This window comes from Protobothrops mucrosquamatus, unplaced genomic scaffold (genome assembly GCF_001527695.2).
Source record: "Protobothrops mucrosquamatus isolate PMUCROS unplaced genomic scaffold, P.Mucros_1.0 scaffold36, whole genome shotgun sequence".
NCBI classification, from domain to species: domain Eukaryota; kingdom Metazoa; phylum Chordata; class Lepidosauria; order Squamata; family Viperidae; genus Protobothrops; species Protobothrops mucrosquamatus.
In genome coordinates this window covers 668731-693031 of record NW_015386420.1, presented here as the reverse complement: position 1 = coordinate 693031, position 24301 = coordinate 668731, and the positions used below count along the sequence as shown (strand labels likewise).

At 34.8% G+C, this 24301-nt stretch overlaps 1 protein-coding gene across 1 annotated transcript in view; it reads right to left on the bottom strand.

Annotated features, from left to right (window-relative positions):
* The window catches only part of EXOC6 (exocyst complex component 6), a 105716-nt gene that overhangs the window by 29586 nt on the left and 51829 nt on the right, over positions 1-24301 (bottom strand). The window contains exons 18-20 of the mRNA XM_015811279.1: positions 19720-19899; positions 4010-4151; positions 2125-2198 (exon numbers count right to left, since the gene is read on the bottom strand). Of these exons, the coding sequence (XP_015666765.1) occupies positions 2125-2198; positions 4010-4151; positions 19720-19899 (396 nt within the window). The remainder of the gene's footprint in view (positions 1-2124; positions 2199-4009; positions 4152-19719; positions 19900-24301) is intronic.

Below are 24301 nucleotides of genomic sequence, written 5' to 3'. Positions count from 1 at the left end.
GCCTGGCCTAGGGAGGATTTTTAAATTGGGTTTTTTAGAAATTTTAATCACACAACACTAAAATTTTGGTTTTAATTTGGTTTTATTCGGTGGGGTGTGTGGGTCTCTCTTTGTTTTAATAATGTTGTGAGCCGCCCTGAGTCCTTCGGGAGAAGGGCGGGATACAAATTGGAATAATAAATAAATAAATAAATAAATACTTTTCATCTTGTACTAATGAATTGCAGAAATTAATTAACCAGTATATGAAGAAGAGTTTCTTTCTCTATACTCCTTTATCACCAGAAAATCTTGAGTTCTTTTTCAGCTCTCAATATTAAAATTGCATAAACCTAAATAATGCCATATTTTTTTTATCTTTGATTGTGTATTACTGTATTTCTTCAAAAACATGTTGCCTTTCATGAAACACTTATAAAAATACCAAAATATAGTGATAATAACTTTTCTGTTCTTGTTATTCAAAAGACCCAATTTGCAAAATATTACAAAGCTGAGAGGATGCAGAACCTAGAATCTGGAATATAGGCGAAATCACCAATGTAGGAACGAAGAATAGATGAAGTAAGCAAACATCTTCCCTAATAACACAACATACCTACCATCATGACTAACAAATAGCTTCAAGTTCATCTAGTTCCATATTGCACTTTAATCTACTTCTAAAATACTTGGGTGACCAATATCCTATACTGAGCAAACAATAGACCTGAACACTGAGAACTATCTGTTGGCAACGCTACTTCATGCTTTAGCGGTGGGATACCAAGTTTCTTATTCAAGTTGCAAGTCCATGTTAGGTTTTGGGCTGCTAAACCTCAAACGTTGTGGTCCTCGCATTCCAAATTAGTACCTCCATATTTTAAAACTGAACTTGTAACCTCACACTTGCTAAATGAACTTGTCCTAATTGTCTGGTGAGATGTTATCTTTTGCTTCAGTATGCCAAGTAAAGTGAGCATATACATAAATCTGCTTTCTCTCCAGTCCCAGTGAACACATTATTGCTGCAATGCATTGGTATCTGCCAGAATCCTGACATTATCCTGTGATTTCAAAACTAGTATATTTAAGCAGAAATAATGAAGTTATGCAGCATATCCAAAATATTAAAAATAGGAATAAGTTCAGGAAAATCATAACTTATGTAATCTTATGTGTGGGGTCCTCGGTGCTCTCTGAGCTTGCTTGTTTTTTTGCAGATATTTCATTACCCTAACTAGGTAACATCATCAGTGTAATTCACTAGGTAACTGATGATGTTACCTAGTTAAGGTAATGAAACATCTGCAAGAAAACAAGCAAGCTCAGAGAGCACCGAGGACCCCTCATTCCAACCCCGAGCTACAAATATTCTCCTTCATTGGTAATCATATGTGCTCCATGCAAGCCATCTTGAGATATTAACCAAAACCAGATTGTTTCCTGCTCATATTCAAAGAGACAATATTACACTTGTACTATCCTGGTTGCCAATTTGTTCCTAGAGGAATGACTATGTGCTGTTTATTAACTTGTACAGCCCTGCATCATTTGGATCTAGGTCACCTGAGACAAGACATTCCAGTTTGATCCCTCTTTATATCCCCCCACTCCTGCCTACTAAGTCATCCACGGAGGTCTGTTGATGGTTGCCAAGGTTCATCTGCTGGCATCTCCGAACTGATCTTTTTCTATGAGCACCCCAGACAGATGGAATGCATTCCTTATTGGATTAAGGAACCTAATCAATTTGTTAGATTTTTAAAAAAGACTACAACCACATCTTTTAAAAATAGTTAAATTTAAGGGTAGGAATGGTTGGCTTAATTCCTTTTTTTAATATTGCAGGATTAATTTCTGTTACGTTTTAAGGTTGGAATATCAAGTATGATAAGTGAACAAATAGAAATAAAAAAAATAAAAGACTGATCAAGTAACAACAATAGTAGCAGTAACTGACAAAATTATTTGACATTGCAACATTTCATTTTCAGAAAACAACTTTGCTTGGGAAATACAAATAAGTATTATATAGCAATGTTTACACAATTTTGAACTGAATTTGAATTGACTTGAAACAACCAGAATTTGTGGAGTATTTTTTAGAAGGAACCAAATAAATAAATAACAACAACATCTTACTTGTCTGAGATCAATGAATGCTAATTGCAAGGTTTCTCCATGGAATCCAGGTACAGGCTCAGAACTTGCAAACACTGAAAAGAAATAATAAGAGTTTGTGGGGGGAAAATGTGAGGAAGAATGTAGATTTGATACATTCTATGATTTTTATTGACTCTGTGCATGTGTGTGTGTGTGAGAGAGAGAGAGAGAGAGAGAGGAAAACAGAATAAATTTGAAATCTTGTTTTCATTTATATTGATTTTAAGGATTATAAATTATTAATTAATTGTTAATTACTTTGAATTCTTCATTAAGAGGAAGAATTAGCCAGATTTACACAGAATGATAAATCAGGATTCTGAAAAAAACTGGTTTGCTAGGATTGGGCTATATGAAACAACATTTTCTTCCAGGAAATTTCTCAATGTAGATTTTTAAATAAAGTCATGTTAAGTGTTAGAGTAAGGTAACTTAGACCATTTTCCCTATAAACTATATATATTCATGAAGACCATTTCAAAGAAAGAATATACACTATATAAGCATTTTATTGAATAAATGCTTTATTGTAAATGTTTGCTAGCTAAAAAGCCATTTCTGGAGCTTTGGGGGATCTATCAAATAGGAAATCAGGTATATAAGGATGCAGAAAAAAGATGCAGCAAGAGTTACACAAAGGGATTAATGAGATTGGAAAGGATTCAGATGAGGCAGCTAACCCAGAATTCTTGCAAGACAGAATATCCAGTACCTAACCATCTATAACAAATGTTCAGTTCAGTCTGTTGATGTTGTGGTGGTTTAAGTAAACATCTTCTTAGGTTCATGTTTCATAAAGGGAATATAAAGAGAATGTCAAAGAAAAAAAGCTGGCAATCAATTATTAAGCTAATTTAAGCAATTACAGGTAATCCTCATTTAACAACCATTCACAATTATGAAGGTGAAGAAAAATAACTTCATGACCAATCCTTGAATTTATGACTTTTGCAGATATGTGTCAGCTCAGACTGATCTGAAGAAATTTTAAATGTAAAATTGGATATCAATCTTCTGCATCCAAAAACATAAAGAGGTGAATGAATCAAGTATTCCATTACAGTATATTTAAGAAAGTATATATTTATGTTTGGGAAGAATTCTTGAAACCCATCATCCTGATTCAACAAGATGAAAACAACTGAACAATTTCTATCAGAGTTAATTTCCACAGGACTTGCCTCTTTTTTGCAGCAGTAGAAACATTAAAAAGATTCTGTAGTATCGAAAAGACCAAAACATATTATTTCATAAACTTTGAGTCGAAATTACATTATTTAATTTCTTTAAATGCACTACACTAATAGTCAAAAGCAATATTTTCTTTTGTTATAATAAATGTTCAAGTTACCAGCAGAGGGAGACAAAAGAAAGTTCAGCTCAAATCAATTTAATAAAATACTTGGCATATAACAAATATTTGGATATTTATGTTATTTTTACCAACTAAGAGCTTTCATTTGGCTCATGCACAATTCTGTTAAAAGTTAGGATCATTACTAAGACAAAGATGTTAATGAATTCAGTTAAATAACAAACATAATGTCACTCTCTCAAGTGGCTTAATTTCTTAGAATTGTCCATAGAAAGATCCTCTGTACTAGCAAATAAAATTCTAGGAAGATCTCAACAATGGTAGCAAATCATCAGAGCCAATAATCTTTTACAAGTTCCACAGGAAAAAAACAAAATGCAACATCACAGATATGTAGTTTTTCCTTCTCGGTCCAAAAACAAACCACAACATCAAAAGGTATCCAGATTCCACAATACTTCAAATAACTGATAAGCCAGTCTCATAGATTTCTGGCTTCCATAGTTTATACATTCAAAGCATGCCTTTTATTCAGAATTGCATACTTACATTCACACTGTATGACATCTAAATTAAATTGCTGAATAGCTCCCATGCTGATCTGTTTCAAGTCGCTATCCAACAGCATCTGCATCAGGGAGGTTGAGAGATGCTGGCAAGCAGACATACAAGCGGTCTGAGCTACTTTTCCCTATTAAAGAAAAGGCAAACACATTACAGAAATAAACTGGCACTTCTTGTCACAAAGATGTCCCACTCTGCCCCCCCCCACTGCGACCCTGAGCATTTATTCAACTCAAGACAAACAGATAAGGAATGCTTGGCTTTGTTTCACAATAATAGTTTCCCTTGGATGCTTGAGCCAACATCCAAGAATTTTCAAATAGACAAAAATGGGTAAGATATTATTTTTTGTTGCTGTTTTTTATTTTTGTAAACAAATAAGGGGACAAAAAAAGTCTTGATATTTACAGGATATTACTACAAATGTCCCTGGAAGCTATATATTTTCTGCCAAAACACTCAGTTGCTTTCCTCCCTATCCATGAATTTTTCTGTGTAAGTAGGAGGATTCTAAATATTAAAAAATTTCCAACTTGCATGAAGCTGTCCATTATTCAAGATATACATAACTGTTCAAAGATGTTTCATATTAACAGTTTAAGTCCCATTGGCTGGTAGCTAATAAAAACAGTATAGAACTTGTTGCTGGGAGCCAATATAATTTTTTTGGCATGTGTGCATTTTCAAGAAAAGAAATTCCATTCATTTTAGTGAACTTATATTTTAGTAACTGACCAATTCGGATTTAAGCTAAAGAAACAGTTAGTGCTCCAACTATTAACAAACTTTGCATTTTGCTAAGTAACTTGGGCTCCTTCTCATTTCAATATTAAAGAAAAGCCTTTTCTTTACAACAACCACCATAATGGTCTTATCAGTCATCTGGCCATATAACTAATCCGTGAATTTAAATTCTGTAGCATTCCACAGTGACATCCTGTGCATGTTTATTTAATATTAAATTGCACTACAATCCTTTACACACTTATTACAGCACAAGATATTTGCATATGGATTTAGATTGTGTTCTTAGATTGTTTTAGTTTAGAACGAATGCCATATCAGGTCAATCCATGGAGGTGACATTGGCTGATCTCAAAAAGGTAAGAAGGATAAGAAGGATCAGACATATTAGTTGGATAAATCATCAGAAAATACCAGGGCTTTATACTAGACTGGGAAGTTGACCAAATCACTTTGGTACTGCTGCAGAGAAAGCTACATGAGTAGCCCATGTAGTTCCCAGAAAACAAGCATGAGCAGGCTATTTATCTTATCTTGTGATATGAATCTTCAAGAGGAAAAAAAATGGAATAATTTAGAAGACAATAAATTCAAGGGTGTTTCTGGATATAAGCTGGAATTGGGTATGTCTAGTCTAATGAAAAGAAGGACGAGGGGTGACATGATAGCAATGTTCCAAAGACTCAGGGGCTGCCACAAAGAAGAGGGAGTCAAGCTATTCTCCAAAGCTCCTGAAGGCAGGACAAGAAGCAACGGATGGAAACTAATCAAGGAGAGAAGCAACCTAGAACTAAGGAGAAACTTCCTGACAGTTAGAACAATTAACCAGTGGAACAACCTGCCTCCAGAAGCTGTGAATGCTCCAACACTGGGAGTTTTTAAGAAGAGATTGGACAGCCATTTGTCTGAAATGGTACAGTATATAGGGTTGCCTGCCTAAACAGGGGGTTGGATTAGAAGACCTCCAAGGTCTCTTCCAACTCTGTTATTCTATTCTATACTGCTCAAAAAAAATAAAGGGAACATTTTACCATGGAACTGAAGGGGTTTGCGTTCCCTTTATTTTTGTGAGCAGTATATTATGTTCTGTTCTGTTCTAATTTCTATTTCTATTCCTTGATACTATAGAGTAAGTAATCCTCAATGACCACAAATGAGCCTGCAATTATGATCATGTCCAATTTTACAGCCTTTTTTGTGGTGGTCGTTAAGTAAACACCATAGCTGTTGAGCAAACACCATGGTCATTAAGCAAGATTGTTTTATCCAACGGGAGTTTTTGCTGGAAACCAAAAGTAAATGCTAGAAACCGGCAAAAAAATGTCAAAATTTACAGTCACATGACCATGGGATGCTGTAAATGTCCATAAAGGTGAGCCGCTTGCAAAGTGCCCCTCATAAATTTAAATGATTGCCAAGTGATCGGTTGATTGTTGAGGACTATATGTCAATTATTCTGCCTTTTTTAAATAAATGTTTTTGTGACCAGAGGACAGTTGAAAGAACCCATTTGAAACAGAAGAATTTCCACAAATGAGAAAGGATAATGGCAAAACCAGAGCCTCCTTATGGCTTGCATACATAGATTAAGCAAGTGGTCCCGTGTGAAAACAATATAAAGTGAAAGTGAATCACCATTTCACTGCAAACCAATTTAGCATTTATATGTTCCCAACTATAATAAAATATTAAAAGGATATTCTTGGGAAATTCTACTTATTTTGCTCCTTAGTATTTATTTGTGGGAAATATATAGTATCATGTAACCCATAATGGTTGTGCAAACTTCAAAAATTATTTGGAAAAATGTGCAGACATTGTGCGTCTCTGCTCTTCATTAATATAGTCCAGCCTTTTTCAAACCTCCAGAACATACAGCTGCTTAGAGTTTAATGAGTGTCATCTTGTTATTCAGACTCCTGTCAAAGCTTCAAGAAAGTTGGGTTATTTTAATGAGTACCAGCAGTGTTGTGGTCACGCAAGTTCCAAAGTACTTCTTCCAAATCATGTTTGAAGCATGTACCTACTATAAATCTTCAGCAAGCTCTAGAGGCCGCTTCTAAGGTGTCTTTTTGTTGGTCATTCAAAAATCGAAATATTTTCTAAAACTATACAGCAACTGAAACAAGCCAACTACCAAAAGCCAAGTATCAACCAAACATATAAAAAGTGAATACACAATCCACATGCTTAAACAACTGCAAAAGTCATTCATAATTACACCAGCAGACATGCAGTTTTATTCCCCAAATGGAATGGTATCAATATGAATGAAAACAGAGTCTTGAAGGGGAGGGATAGAAGGGAAGATAAGAATCAATAGCCTTAACTGAATTATAAGATAACAGATTTAAGATACAAAATTGGAAGTCTTATTTTGATTTAATAAAACAACTGCATGTTTTAACGTAATGCAGGGCTCTGTGAGATTAGCCCTGTGTTTTATGTAACAGATTTACTAAGATGCCTTTGTAATATTTTATTTGTATTCTGCCTTTATTATTTTTACAAATAACTCAAGGTAGCGAGCATATCCAATATATCTTCCTTCTCCTATTTTCCCCATAACAACAACCCTGTGAGGTCAGTTTGGTTAAGAGAGAGTGACTGGCCCAAAGTCACCCAGCTGGCTTTCATGGTTAAGGCGGGACTACAACTCACCATCTCCTGATTTCTAGCCTGTTGCCTTGACCATTAGACTAAAATGGCTCAGATATAAACATATATCATATAACATATATAAAGAATAAAATATTGGCCATCCCCAAGTTAGCACAAAATTAAATCCTATTTAACATTTTATTACTATATATTGGTGTACTATATTCCATTTCCGGTTTGTCTTCCAACCTAGACATTTCAAAGCTTTCAGATAAATGTATTAACAGTAGTGGACCACAAGGTAATGGTTACAATGCATGATACAAGAGAAGCTACAAGGCTTTTTTTAAAGCCGAGTTTCATAAATGTACATCAAGTGTATGTTTTATGATGATAGACAAATGCTAACATCCTATGCAGAGAAGCAACAGAATTGCTTTCAACTATGCACTCCGACTACAGGCTTATTGCTGTCATGGCATTAAAAAACATATGCACAAGGGAAAAATATTGTATTATCTGTATTTGAGATAACTAGGTTTTTGTTAAAGAGGTAAGACCTAAAGTTTAACCATAAGCTAGAAGACTGCTTAATATACTAGAATCATTGTGTGGGTCTGTGTATGTGTGGATATACATATAAAATTACACTAACACATTTATCTACACATTTTTTAAAAAATGTAACTCTTCCAAGTTGAAAATATAATTGTTAAATACATTTATTTATGAAAGCTATTAATCCAAATTCATGCTGAACAATTTAGCTCTCCATATTTTACTGCTCAGGCTAATCAAAGCACTTTTTATGTTTGAAAGAAACTAAAACAAACCTATTGTATATAATACATGTATGAATCCATTAACGTAATACTGCTTTTTCAATTACTGTTAAGTTACACCTAAGTAATTTATAATAATAAATACTAATTTTATTGACAATTTTTCTTTAACACCAACTATGTTTTATAATGGCTCTTACTATCTCATTACTTCTAACATCCTTAAATTTATTCATGGGTCCCAACTATCCCTACATTTTATTTTATCTTTGCAAAGCACACGAAATAAGGGTTTTGTTACATAAAATAACACCTGCTACAAGATATTTGCACCTAGATTTCCCATCTTCTTCAAATCTGCTGAAGACCACATTGGTAAAAAGAGAAAATCCTCAGACAAATGTCTTATATTTCAAAGCCGTTTGTAAAAGAGAATCTGCTGACATGTTAAATCTTTTCTGTACTGCCCCAAAGCTTTTCTCTTAGGAACAATTGCTGTAAAGAAACATTTGGCCCTTAGGAAATTCCCAAAGGGTCAGCCATATGCATCCTTCCATGGCACCTTGGTGGTGCTGCTTTCTCGGCCTACGCTCGATGTCTCAAAAGCAGCTTTCATCATTCAGTAGGATGTCAGTCAATATGATTTATGGACTGCATTCAACAAAGTCAGAGCATATAGAAAGAGAAATATGACTACAATCTCCTAATTTGTTTTGTATTGAGCCACTTAAGAGTCAAAGAGCTGATGTCAGACTGAGACCAGCAACACAATTAACCAGCCGGTGACAGATTCATCTATCCTCCCTGCCAGGCTGTGCCAATCAAGGACAGCATGAAACGACATTTGGAAGGATCAGTAAGAAACTCCTTTCTCTAAGTAGGCGATGTGGGCTTCTGATGGACAGTTTTTGACTATAGCTTGCAGAGCACCATGGCACTTTATCCAATAGCCCCTTTGCTGCAAGCTGTGAAATAAGGCTTTTACTGCCAATCATAGGAACAATAAAACACAATCCACAATCCCCAAGCAAACAGCGAACAACAAGACTTGTCTGTTAGCTCTGACAGTCTAGCTTCATTGTTAATTTAACAATATTACATGACACATTAAGGGGAAGCTTCTTTCAATGTCTTAAATATAAAATTCAAATTCAGGTATTTTGGTGTGTATCTTAAAATGATGGAAAGAATTAAAACTTAGGTTGATCAATGATAACTAAGTGTAATCTTTGCTAATAATAAATATGTTTGCCTGTGTTGGACAATAACTGATAAACCCAGAAATCGTTCTCTGTACAAAATGAAGTTTAATAAACACCTAAAGTTGATTGGCTGACTAAAAATAATAAGGATGTATTTATATGAATGCATAATAAGGAAATATGTAGTCAGGCCTTTTTAGATGCACAACTGTGATCTTTTAGACAAAGGACAGATTTCCCCAAGAACAGCTTGTGAATACTTACTATTCATATAAAGCAATCCTGAAAAGGCTAATAACTCATACTAAATCTCCTTTATTTCCCCAAAGTCTAATTTTTCCAAACACATTTTAATAATTATTTAAAGGAAAATAATCTCCAGAATTATTTGAAGTCTTTCAGAATTATTCCAAATCACGTAAGAATTGATGACTGAATGTACTGCCATAATTACTAACATTCACATTAAAGCATCTGCAATACATGATCTGTATTTCTGAAGATCTACAATGTGAAGGTAAATGTACATTATAAAACACTTAGCAGTACCAATACAGGTCAAATGGTTCACAAATACTGATAACAATTTTGAAATAGAAAACCAATCAGTCTTTGTAAATTATCTTGGTTATAAATCTAGTCCAAGGAATACGTAAATGAAGAATTCTGCGGATTTACTTCTCTCTCCAGCATATGGATGTCTTTTATAATATTGAACTAATTGTTCAATTTCTTGGTGATCAGTTAATAAACAATATTTCCCCAAACTATCTTGTAAGATGCACATTGGGAACAAACTGCTTTTGTAGAAGATCTGATAACACACCAAGAGGAGGAAGAAGTCCCTGCAGCTTTGACTCCGCTAGTCATAGCCGACTTTAGGAGACGGTGCTCATCTCTGTTTCTTCAAGCCATTGAGTCAGTGCTATCCGAAGACATTTTTGCGGTTATGTGGCCACCATGACATCATGCCACAGTGCAAAGCAACAAGCGACATAATAAATTGGAAATAATAATAGTTCCAATAAAATATAAAGCAGAGGTAAATTATGTATCAACTGGGATGAACATATCAATAGGTCAATGAGTGCAAAATGCAGTGCCAACATGTGAATTTTTTAAAAAATGACATCATCATATAATAACCATTGTTGCAGAATCTATGTTATTTGCCAGTTTATGTTGGTAATCATCTTTAAAGTTCCAGGTGGTTTGGGGGCCTGGTCACCTTCAAGACCACTAGATCCAAAGGATGCCTGCAGGAAGTACTTAGTGAGAGTCCCTGCCCTGTATAAAATATAACGACTCACAGGGGACCCTCAGATGAGTGTTCCTTGCAGAGGATCCCTCCCGTGGAATGTCCTTCCAACAGACATAAGAACTACATCCTCACTCCTAGGAAGTTATTTTTAAAAACTGCTTTTTAAATATGCATTTGGGGACTGAAATGAGAACAGGAGATATATCAAAATTGGGATGAATCTGGAGATGAATTGTAATTTTTATTATTATGATAGTATTTATTTGGTAATTGTAATGTATTTACTGTAAGCAACAAAGACTCACAAGATTCAAAGACTCACAAGATAATAAATTAATATTCAGCAAACCAAGACTAATAAATAAAAGCTTAAGAAGGGTGTGAAGACAGCCATGGTCAATCCTGTGCATTAGTTTTATTTAATTAAATATTGCTTGGCCATAATAGCCAGCATGGATATGCATGCAAGGAAAACCACAAACAAGTAAATTTGGAGCATGCTCTGTTGTGAAGATTGCTTTGTATGCTAAAAATTCATCAAAACTAATTTATTGGGCAACTCTTAATAAAACCTTTAAGAAATAGAGAAAATCTTATAGAATGACGGGAAGTTATTTATGACTGAGTTGAGTTTTCTTTCCTCAACTTCATCTCCTCTCTGCATCTATCTTCTGTTATACAAATGGACCCTGATGCTCAAGCAAATAATATTTATCAATCTTCAACTGAGAGGACATTTTGGATATAACAATAAATGAAGTTGAATATAAATTCCTTATATGCTGATGATATATACCATTGATAATTATGTATTTTCTACACTCAATCCTGAGGTTATGCTACTGTTTAAGAAATGTATAGTGATACATATTGAGAGCCAGTTTGAAGTAGTAGCTAAGGTGTTGGGCTAGAAACTAGGGAGCTGAGTTCTAGTCCTCCTCCCTCCAGTTGGGAAACTTTAGAATAAACTGAACATCTTTGTAATAGAAGCAATATAAAATAATATGGGTCAGTATTTGTTTGTTTGTTTGTTTATAAAATTTATTTGCTGCCCATCTTAGCATAGGATAACTCTGCGTGACTTACAGTTACATCCAAGTTAAAACATAATAAGTTAAAATCAAACATTAAAACCAAAGACACATGAGTAGGGCGGGTGCAGAGTAGGGGGGAGGTGGGATCTGTTATTAATCAACCACCTCCATTGCACTGTTCCCCCCCTGGGGCCCCAAGCCGACTGGCACAGCCATATCTTTAGGTCCTTACAAAAAGATAGGAGAGTTGGGGCCAACCTCACATCAGGGGTCAAGATGTTCCAAAGAGCAGGAGCAATAGCACCACCTGGACCCCCACCAGCCGGAATAATTGGGTTGAGGGGACCCGCAATATACCTCTTCTGCCGGGACAAGTGGTACAGGCCAATCTCAGTGGGGTGAGATAATCCATCAAGTAATCTGGACCCATGCCATGGAGGGATTTAAAGGTGATCACCAACATGTTGAATGGCACCCGGAAGCAGACTGACAACCAATGCAGCTTGTGGAGCAGTGGTGTTACAGGGCCCATTCTTGGGGGCCCCAAAACTACTTTATACCAGCTATAGCTTTAGAGCCAGGGACTTTCAGGGACCCCTTCTTTTTTTTCTTTTTCTTTTTAACTAACCATTGTAGTAGCATTTATTTATCTAATTTTGAAATTGCCCATCTCCCTCACACAGGGACTCTGGAAAGGTACACAAATAAAATATTAAAGCACAAAAACACATATAAAATTTAAAAACAGGCAAGAATGATTAAAATTCAATGTTAAAAGTTATTTAAAAAGCTAAGAATCATCTGAACCACAAGATGGGCAGCCAATAAATCTGATAATGAATAAAGAAATAGATGTTAATTAAAATAATTAAATTGGATATATTCATTGGATCCAAAGTATCCACCTAACACTCATTGCTAAGAATTCCAACATTAAAGTAACCTAATAAAATTCTGAAACTTATTTTTTATAAAATTTAAATTCAAATTAGAAATCAACTTTTAGTAAATTAAAAACATAGCCTCTATATAAATGTCTACGATCAGAGCAAAATCTCAGGCCTAAGAATTGTCATAATAATCGACACTTTCTTTGAATTCTATCAACAAGAAGCAAGAAACTTTACTTCTAAAGGAAATATATGTGCATTCCACCAATCAGAATCTATGTATTTCTCTTAGAACAGATCATTAATCTGCAAGTCTTGGCACAGATTCCCATTTATACAGGACACTATAAAAAATAACAGGGAATATTGTGAACAGTAAAAACAACTGAAGCAAAAAGTTTAGCATTTGTAAATAAAGTAATTAAATACTTTAGTTTTGTTATTTCTATCTATATAAAGGACATGTTCAAAAAAGTAAAAGCTATAGAATAAAGTGCAGAAACTAATAAAACTAGGATCAAGCAATAGAAGTAACTATTTAAGGTAATAACTTAATTTGATATATCCAATGTATAAGTATAATGCTTAAAACTGTAGCTTCTGCTTAATGTAAATAAGGCTTGAATTTAAAGATGGCATATGCCATTTCTCAAATTTAAAAGACAGTTAACTGCATCTCTGTCTGAAATTCAAGCTGCTTGATAGAGCATATCAGTGCAAAACTTGGAAGTGCCCATGTTAAAACTGCAAGGTGAATTAGTTCCTGAAATCAAGTATATTTGCTAAAAAGAAAAACAACTGGAAAAGCAGCAATTCACTTATTATTGGGCAGTACAGGTTTCTCCTATATGCATCTTCTAAATATACTGGTCAAAAACTCCTCAAAACAAGCATGCTTTCTTGGATACAATGGAATTAATTTCAAAGTATCTGGAAGCAGCTAATTTCAAAAAATGAGTATATAAAAGGGTCTGTTAGCTAGGACTCTATTTCACGTTATCCACTTCTTTCTGACTTTATATTCCTGTATATCTGCAATAAACATGTCACCTCATCATTACTGGCCAGTTTCTTATATTCCACAATGGAAGAGTGAAAGGAATCCCATTGATACCACTAACATTTGGTTCAAACTGTTGATTTCAACAGGATACTTTTTTGCTTATTTTTTAATGCATTAAATTAGATTTACTAAAGATGGTTAAAGGCGAAGGAACAGAAATTCAACCCCTTCGATGATATTAAAGCTTTCCCCAACTGTTTACCTCCTTTCTTAAAACATTCAGCAAAACATCAAATGTGATTGCTTCAATTTTATATATTTAACATAACATATCTGAACCATTATAAGCTATTTTTAATTTTTAGTAACATATCCTTTTTTCATTACGATGTGGATATTGAAAATTATGTAAAAATACTAAATTGAAAGAAATATGACTTAGATAATGCAATCATGTCAGACAGAATACAATTATGCATTAATATAAAAATCCCACCTATTTAAAAGTTGCAATTGTTCACTAAAATGCAAATATTGTGTTGGACTAAAGTAAAATGCTTAAAATAAGCTGATGACCTGAAAATAATTGGGGCACAAATCCTTTAAAGCAATCCATCATCTTTATGAAATACATTTGGGTACAGACATTCTCCACACTTCAAAAAGTATGTTTTTAAAAGGGGCTAAAACTTTCACCAGCTCTTTATTCTCAGCCACTATCTGGCCATTTTAACCTGATTTCGTATGCACATCCCACAGTTGCATTTTGACACCTGACCTCAAATCCAAGAGGTCTTAAAGTTTCCTTTGAATGATCTCATTTCAGATGCAACACAGGCTGTATCATGTTTCTATGAGTCTTTAAAAGGTTCCTTCTGCCTTATGTCCAAAAGACCAGGGTTAGTCTTCAACCTGGATTCTGCATGCTGCTATACAACTTAGCAGTCAGTCAGATCAAACCAAATAGAGGGCTTTATAAGTCACTCAATACTAAAGCAATAAGCCTGCAGGCAGTCCATAGTTAAGTTTTCCAAGGGCATGCTTTTCTTGAGCTTGCATCTACTTACCGACATAGCTGCATAGTCATTGTTGTTATTCTGAGAACGAAATCAGCAAGGCAATCAAAACAAAGTAAATTAAAATACACTTGTCAACATTAAATTGCATTTGAGTAACAGGAGCAGGGGCTGCTGGGAGCCTTAAGAAAATAAATAACACCTACTTCTAAGCTTTATTTCCTAAAGATCTCAATTTTAAAATTATGATTCAAAATGTGAATGATTTTTACCTCGTTTTGATAAAGTCAATGAATCCTGTCTGTAATCGGTAAAAGCCAAATAGGCACTCATTTAATCTAATTTAATTTTAATAGGTTATCATTTACCTTTAACTGATATTCAAACATATTAAGGAATAATATAAAGCAGAGTGTTAATGTAAAGGCACTAAAATACTCTGCATAAAGTTGTGTTTCTTCAAAAAAGAATGGATAGATTTATCTGGAATGCAACTTGAAAATATCGGGCATCTATTCAATTAGTATGACAACATCAGAACCTGAATAGCTCCAAATTATTATAGATGGTATTCTCACATGCATGGTGGGTGGGGGGTTTAAGCCCCTCTCTTCTAGCAGCAGAGTGCTAGGCCCCCCCATCTCTAAAGCCCTGAGCTCTAAAATTCTCCAGAAGAGAATTCCACAAAGCCCAAGATGCCATCAACCAAAGGATTAATTACCCAGTTATTTTAAGCTGTTTGCATGCAAGTGTTTTCCACTCACATCTACTTGTGATCCAATCCTTTTTTGTTATCATCAGTCCTATTAAGGGCTTTTGCTATTAAAACACACTTAAGGCGTTCGTGACAATCTGAAGTAACATTTCATAAAAATATGCTGCCATTACAGTATGACAAAGTTAAAAAAGCTTCTTATTTTCATTACTAGTATGGTCTTTTACTTTATTTTTAAAACATCAGTGTTTTTCTATCAAGTGACAATACAGAAAAGGGAAATGCAAACAAATTTTGAAGAACAAACCAAATAAAAACCAAAGAATGGTTATACCACAATAGCTATGTGTACAATATTAACCTTAACCGTCATCCTTCTCTGATCTGGAACTTTTCAGACATGTTGGACTACAAGTCTCATCATTTGCCTCTGACTGGAAATAATCCCCAACATATCTCAGGAGTATCAGTTCTGGGAAGTTTACCTTAAACTATAGGCTAATTTTACCAAAAAAAATTGTTTAAAAAAATGGCTTTATAATTTGCTACCAATATCCTTTGTAGTTGAATATATGTACACCCAAAAATCCTACAATTTACACAATTCAGTTGCAAAATATCCTAAGTCACTGATAATGACAATGTGCCATCAAGTTGGTACATTAACTGTTGTCAACTCTTAACAAGCACATGGATAAACCTTCTGCAGAAAGATCTGTCCTCGGCCTAGTATCTGAAGTCACTGGTAAATATTTAAAAACTCAGATATTCATACACAATTTGGATTGCTTTTTCTACTATATTGCTGTTTCAAATTTCATTTAAGTCAAAAGTTGAAAAAATATACTCTCCCTCACATTTAAAATGTTTCTATTGAAAGGAGAGAATTTCCACTAAACCCTTAATTCAGTAGGGCTGTTATATTAATCATTTTATATTCTGAAGATGTAAGTGGGCACAAGTAAAACAAAACTATGGCTGAATATGTTATGTCTGAGAAAACTAAAAATTTCCAGCTACTTAACTACCTAAGGGTTTCTTGTCTTCGGAATTGATAAACCATTATTCCTTATTTTTAGTTGAAATCAATTTTCATGATTTTATTTACAGCATTTGTCACTTTTACTGGCATAGTTTAGTTATAATTTTCAACTATCTTAATCATGGGTATTACCCTTGCTTTCTAGAAAAATTTCCAGATAAAATTTTTCTACATATGAAAACCATTAATAAAAATGCTTCTCTAAAGTGAAGCTAGATTGATTTGTGATTGGTCTCAGGGGAGCTGGAAATTTATATGGAATAGGATTCAGCAGAAATGAGAATCATAGAAATCTTATTTACTTCACACTATAGCAAAGTCACTACTTAATAAAATCTACATCCTTCAAGATCTGTTCTGATGTATATAATATCCTAAAAGTATACATTCAATAAAAATAATGGTCATAAACAAGGGGAGAGCAGGTAAGGCCTTGCTTCTGATTTACCAAGTGATGTTCCACTTGTGCTATATACATCGAAAGATCTGTATTTCTGTAACTGCTAAGTGGCTATGAGAAATTTAACAAATTTTTACTGTTTTTTAAGTTAAGCAAAGTGTTATCTTAAGTGTGCCATTATTTGTCTTCTTATCCCAACCAAAGTATAGAAGTTAAAAAAACTCCTTGTTATGGGAGGTGACGCTGCAGGAAGAGTAAAGCAGGAAAGCATCTTATTTAAATATATAAAGGTCCCCTGTAAGCCCAATATTTACTTGATAAAAAAGCCAATCATTCAGCATTATGATTTCTGTGAGATCTCAAAAAATCATCAATATGAGATCCTATTCTGAATCAGTTGGGCTTCCTGTATATTCTTACATATTAAAGTTAGGGCTTTAGGGAGAGGCCTTACTTGAATCCTTGATTGTATATATTGCATATAGAAAACCTCTCTCTCTTCCCAGTTAAAATGTTTTTAGGCAGAATATGATAGGGAATATATAGAGGAGCCTGTAGATTTGTTCATCATCCTAGAAGAAAATACAGCTCAAGATGGACAAGTAATTTCATTAACATGTTCATTCCTTCTCTGGAGATTAAGCTTTTTCAATTCACAACTACTTGGGATATTCTCAACAGAAAATGGAATAGGTTCTCCTTCTCCAACTACAAAGACTAAGAAGAAGTAAAATCAGAATACAGGTTTCTCACTTATTCAGAGGAGTGAGTCTTCACACCAATTCTAATCTTGTTTTTCATAGAAAAACAGATAGATAATTTTTACCTCTGCATTTTCATGCATGGGAACATGTTTTACATTCTGAGCATACTGTAACTTTTCATAATATGTTTGATAACTTCCCACAGATAATTAATAAGAAAATGTTTGTTTTTCTTCTGAATTAGTTTTTTTCCCAATTGGGACTATAAATATATCTCTATACATGACCTAAACTGAGACAGTCCAGTTTATACCTTCATTCTTCTTTGTGTAAAGATCTGGATAACATTTCCAAATAAATTCTCAGATAGAAGTGTTTAACTGCATTTTTCTCCTGGATAGCTGCCCTGATCACTCAACCTGCCCTATTTCTGCCAGCTTCCCAACACACTGATATGACCTTTCATGCCACAAATCCTGCAGAAAAGTTGCAGAATAGCCATAGTTGAATATGCATCAGTACAGATCTTGAAAAGAGAAAAGAGCATTAGCTGCAGAAATCTTCACATAGAGCTGTTCTGTGAACTACATTGTTTAAATATTAGTCCTTTATCTTTCTCCTCCAAAGTGGCTGAAGGGGAAAAATCATGGCACTCTAACAGGTTTTACTATTTACAGATACTTCATAGATTTACTGTATATATTTATAAATAATCATAAAGTTTTTCCTAACTCAAAATTCCAGAACAATAATGATTGCCATAGGGTATTTTCACATAAGATATGAAAAAAAATGTAGGAGACGAAATGACAGAGTCCAGACTAAGACATCACATTGATAATTGCATTTAACTGAGGCACAGGAATATCTGTTCCAATAACACTAACAAAAAAAATCATAACCTGGATTGCTGAATGAATGTGAAATAAAAGCTTGTGAGGGAAAAAGTTTCAAATGATCCACAAAATCTAAAGCATTGACAGACAAGGACCATTTACACCATACCCGTAAATACGGTTTTAATACACATTCTCCTACAGTGAACCAGGTAATATTAAATAAATATATATATTTTTTTAATCAGGTTCAATAGTGTCTATTAAAAAAACCCCTTTAAAGTTTACAGATATATAAAAATGTTTCAGATTTTACCCCTCCCAGTCCTCATAGTATTCAGATAAAAAATAGCACATGTTGTATGTTGTTTTTAATGGTCCAAAAACAGGTCCCGTTTGATAGGAGTTATTGGAGGTACTCGGCCATTCATAAGAAGCAGAAAATGGGTAGATAACTCAAAGACTTCCATCTCTTCCTATTGCTAAAGGGAGCACAGAATGCCATTAAACAATCCTAAGTTATTGTTGAGTAGCATTCATTTGTTAAACTAGAGGGTGAATTCTGGTAACTCAATACTAATGACACTATTAAGGCTGGACTTAGTGGGGGGGGCCCAAATGACTATCCAGATCCCTGCATGAATTCTCAGGCTAATTTATCAAGGTGGATGCTGCTCACTGCAACAGTTTTTCTTTTTTAAAAAACGCTTAAAAACAAATGCTCATTTTACTATTTTAATATTTACTGATTTTCTACAATAAGTGATGACTGTTCTCAAATAATATGCATGACTCTCTAAAAGGAGTGATTTAGTAAGTCCACAGTGTAAAATTATCTAATTGCCCCAAGTGCTCACTACAAATGGAAAAGGGAAGAAATTGAACGGGATAGGGATATCCTTGATTTATTGAGCACAGTTGTTGTTTTTCTTGTTGATATTATTACTCTAAGATTTCAGCTTGTATCCTATCCTTCTGTCCCAAAGCTGATCACAGACTTGCTTAGAAGCAACACTAAACCCTGGTTTAAGATTACAAAAATAAGAACGAACTTCTCCCTTCTTTTGCTCTTGCTGAATCTCCAACACCCCCAGACATTTTTATTTCCCCTTTGGATTAACCAAAGTTTACTAAATCATCCAGATTCAGATAATCACTAGTTAATCTTAAATATGATTACCTAAAAGAAGCCATTTGTAGCCATTATTTATGGATGTGGTTTGTTGACCTAACTTCCCCTAAGGTTGCCTTGCTAACTGAAGTTGAACTAAAACAGGAGCCAATGCTTTCAAACTACTTTTCACAGCAAAACAAAAGGAAAAAAAAGGATAAAATTAATCTGTATATCTCCTATGTAAGTGCTGCATTTCTGCATTCCAGGGATGGGAATTTTCTCCTCCCGTCTATGTCCTTAGATATGTAGAAATTAAAGTGAACTGTTATAGATTTGATTTTCTATACTTACAGGCAAATGAGTAAAAACTTGAAAGGTACTTCTTAAGAAATTAATTAGATCCATTAAATAGCCACTAGCTCTCCCATCAGGCTCAATCATTGTCCAATCATAGTCAGCAAGCTGGATAAATTCATCAATCTTCTGATTAAGTTTCGTATAAATCTCCCCTTCAGCAGCATGTCTTGCATCCTGAAAAGAACAGGTAATAAAATATCAGTATAGCATTACTAACTTAAGGATAATTATTTGAAGTAAATTTTGTAAACAGAACAGATGTGGGCGGGGAAAAAAAGGAAAATATTCAAATTGTAAGATATTGGAAAAACAAATTGATTACCAATATCAAATCAAGTCAAATTCTGATCCAAAAGGAGCATGATGCTTAATGCTTTGGCTCATTTTTGAACAAAGTTACATATATCTGTAAGATAACTACAGTATGCTATAAAGCAGTGGTCCCCAACCTTTCTGGGACCAGGGAAGACCATTTTTCCACAGACCGGGGGCAAGAGGAATGGTTTTGCACGCAACCTATATCTCACACATTCACAGATGAAGCTTTGCTTGCTCGTCTGCTGCTTGTGCAACCCAGTTCCTAACAGGCGCTGGACTGCTACCAGTCCACGGCCTGGGGGTTGGGAAACCCTGCTATAAAAGTTCTGAAATAATATTCAGATCTTGCTAGTTTTAAAGAAAAAAAGAATCAAGCTATTATTCAAAAGACTGCATTACTGTTTCATCAGTATAGATTTGTCTATTGCAATTTTAGAATCATGACTTTTGTATTGCTTTTTATAACTGGATGAGAAACCAATTATTTCCAGCAAGGTTTGTTATATTTTATCGCTATTCTTTACTACATCATTCTATGGTTTTAAATCTTAACATTTTAAGTACACAAAAAAAAACTAAACGCAGGAAATTAATGACCAAATGTCACAAATGAAAAAGGATGAATTTCTCATCAGTAGTGGACAGGCTGCTAACAGCGCAATTATATGTACAACTCAGAACTAGAATCACAGAGTTGGAAAACTTAGTCATTTAGGTTAAATTGCCATGTATTCTGCTTGAGTTTGGTATATTATGGAACCCTTTCAAATAACCTGCACCTTATCTAAATCTGTTCCAGAGAAACCAGAGTGACTTAGAGCAATCCGATACAGATGTCACAAATGACACACAGCATGATCCCACAGAGCAATAATATGGATAATATAGTAATCACTACATTAAAGATACTGCTTATACATATGGAACAAATTACAAATTCCTACAGAACAAAATCGAAAGACCCCAAACAACTTTTTATTGGAGAAACTAAAATAATAATTTTATTGACAGTAGTTGTTCCTCAGAATTTTCATCAAAGTAGTATTTGATTCTAAAGATGATCTACTTCTGCAGAAGAATCACAACAAGTAGTTCAAGTAACTTTCTGCAACTTGGTGCCTTCCAGTAGTTTCCATCATCCTCAATCAGCTTGATCACTGATTTGCATATCAGAGATGATGGACTATTGCCCAATACATTTATATTAGCATCAGATCCTCCCAGGCTACGTAGCATATCAGGCAGCAAGGGATCTCAAGCATTTTCGGTTTTGAGCAAGTACTTCAGTGTCTTCCCATGTGATGTTTAGAATCTTTAAGTCTTCCAGGAACATTTTTCTCCATATATTTCAAGGGCGTCCTCTTGGTTGTTTGGCAACAGGGGACTCATCTCATTGCCATCTTGGGAATTCAATTGTTCTCCATATGGAGAATATGACCTACAAATTGGAGTCTTCTGTGTGTGACAATGTTATGTAATTTGCAGGAGAAACTCTTTCTGAGCACTTCTTCATTAATAATATAGTCAAAATAGTGAGTCTTTAGGATTCACTGAAGGCATTTTTGTTGGAAGAGGCTGAGTCTCCTGTTAATTAATGCTCATTGACGCCTTCCAGGTCTCACTGGCATAAATGGCTGTTGGGATCACTATAGAGGTGAGCAAATGGAATTGAAGTTTCAGTGATATAGGTGACAAGGACCAGATTTTATTCATCCTCTGGAAAACAAATGTTGCTTTTCCAATGCAGCATCTGATGTCTCTGCATCTCCATTTCTGGTGACTATGCTTGCCAAATAGGTAAACCTTTCAACTTCCTCATGTCGCTGTGATTCAAGTGTGATTCCCCATATCTGTGTAATGAAGCTCACACACATCATCTTCGATTTCTCATCCTAAGCAGTCATCACTTCTTGTACTTTCGTCTCATCTTCCCCAAGTAAGGCAATATCATCTGCAAAATCCAGGTTACCTGGTCTTGTTCAGAACAATGAATGCCTTTCCTGGTGTGTGATATTCATCACCTAAGATCATCAAGGGCCATGAGGAAGAGGAACGGTAATAGAATACAGCCTTGTCTAACTTTGGTACTAATTTCAAAGACGTCCGTATGGCCATTTTCGGTCTTAATGCAGCAGCTTAATCATAGGTATAAGTCCCTACAGATAATAATAAAGACTGTTGGTACATCATATAAACATAGGATCTACCAGAGAGATTCTGGGTGGACACTGTCAAATACTTTCTGAAAATCAATAAAATTAATGGCCAGCGGATGTTAATATTCAATGCAATGTGCTATGATATTTTGTAAAGTGAAGATTTATTTGCAGCAGGACCTTCCACAGCGAAATCTGAATTGTTCTTCTCTCAGATGTTGGTATACAGCATTTTGCAGCAGCCTAAGGAGAATTATGCAAAAGGTCTTTCCAGACACCGAGAGGAGGGTATTTGCCCTGTCAATTGCCCAACACATCTGAAGCATATTGATTTAGCTGATATAATTAAAAAAACTCTGATAGGAACATTGAAGAAGTTACAATACAGCTTAAATGAAATAAGTTTTTCTTCATATGATCTATTGCTCTTCATATAATTAGCATTAAACATGAAACTTTCAGATTCTATGAAGAATTCATTGAAGGATTAAAAGAAAGGTAAGAAGAGTCCATAAAAAACTCCAGCCTTCCTGATTTTTCCCCCCTTGGAACAAATCCTTAAACAATACTAGATACATGTGAGGGAGACATTGCCCCAAGGATGTGTTTTGTGACTTTTTTCTACAATGTAAGGAAGGAAACTCCTACATCTCTGAACTGAACTCTTTCTGGGATATGGAAATGAAACAGATGAGCAGCTTCCATAGTGATCATATTTTATTTTATTTTATTTTATGCAGTAATGCGGGAAAGTATGAGACACATAAAAGGAACGTCCCCTCACATACAAGCTCGAGATGTGGGGAAGCCCCACTAAACATTCTCACAATCCCTATTTTGCTGTAAAGGCTACCAGCACATATATCAGGATTCTATTCACTCTAGATTCCAGGATGGGTTCTAACTTCTACAAAATATTTAGAGGAATCTTCACTCTTCAGTAGTCCAATGGAAGGAAGATGTTGAAATAAGCTAGGGCTGAAAGCTAGCTGAAGCAACACAGCTTTAACTTGTGTGGAGAATATTAAGGAAGCAGCCATGTACAAGGTAGTCCTTGTTTAGTGATTACAACTTGGACCAGCCACAAAGCAAAGTAAAGAAGCTGCTATGTGAAGATACAACTATGCTTATGATCTTACTTCAGTTTTCCTTTGCTTTGCTTTGACTTGTGAAGGTTGAAAACACGAGGATTAGACTTACTTTTCCCAACAGTCATAACTGTGAACGGTAGCTATGTGAGGGGATGTAACGGTATGTAGGAATGAATTTGGGGGATTGGGACCAGAGAGTCTGCCTACAGAATGGTGAGACAAGAGAGAGCATAATCCAGAGCTAGATAGTAGGTGGGGCAAATGGCTCAGAAGAGACCCTTCCTAATTCCTGGGGGTAAAGGAGATGGGGGGGAAATTATACTTTCAGACTTGCAAGAATCTGTTCATGTAGTCTTACAATTCTTACCAAAGTAGAATTAGCTCCTCTGATCATGTTTTTGTCTGGTCTACCTGGTAAGGCGGAGCTTTGGGGGAAAAACTTCTATAAAGCAAAGGCTACCATGGAGATGAATGAACCATGAAAGGAACAGTGAGTATTAATAGGACCCTTGAGATTACCGTCCTGGTCAGGATCCCTCCCTAAACTAAACAATCTGTTGATCCTATCTACAGCCAAAATTTGTTCTCTGATTTGCTCTTTCATTTATGATTAAGACAGCAGCAGGCATGATAGGAAACACAAAGTTGTTATAGAAAAGCTCTGAAGATATTTTGTACCAGGTAAGGGATTGTTGCCTTTCTTACTATTTACCCCTCTTTCTATCAGCAATTTTTCACAAATATGAATAGTTTTGGGGACTTTCCTCAAAATCCCACAGATCCTTTATTTTTTTAAAAAAAATGAGATAATTTCCATAATACGGTTTTTCAATGCATTTTTCCCCCTAACACAGGCACTTTTTAAAAAATGTAACAATCTTATTTATCTACATAACTTTCACAAGGTACCTTCCTTCAAATCCATCATTTTTAAAAGGAAAGTTTGTGTGAAATTTTGATTACCAAAATACACAACTTGGGAACTGTTTTGATGTCTTTAAATGCTGCTAC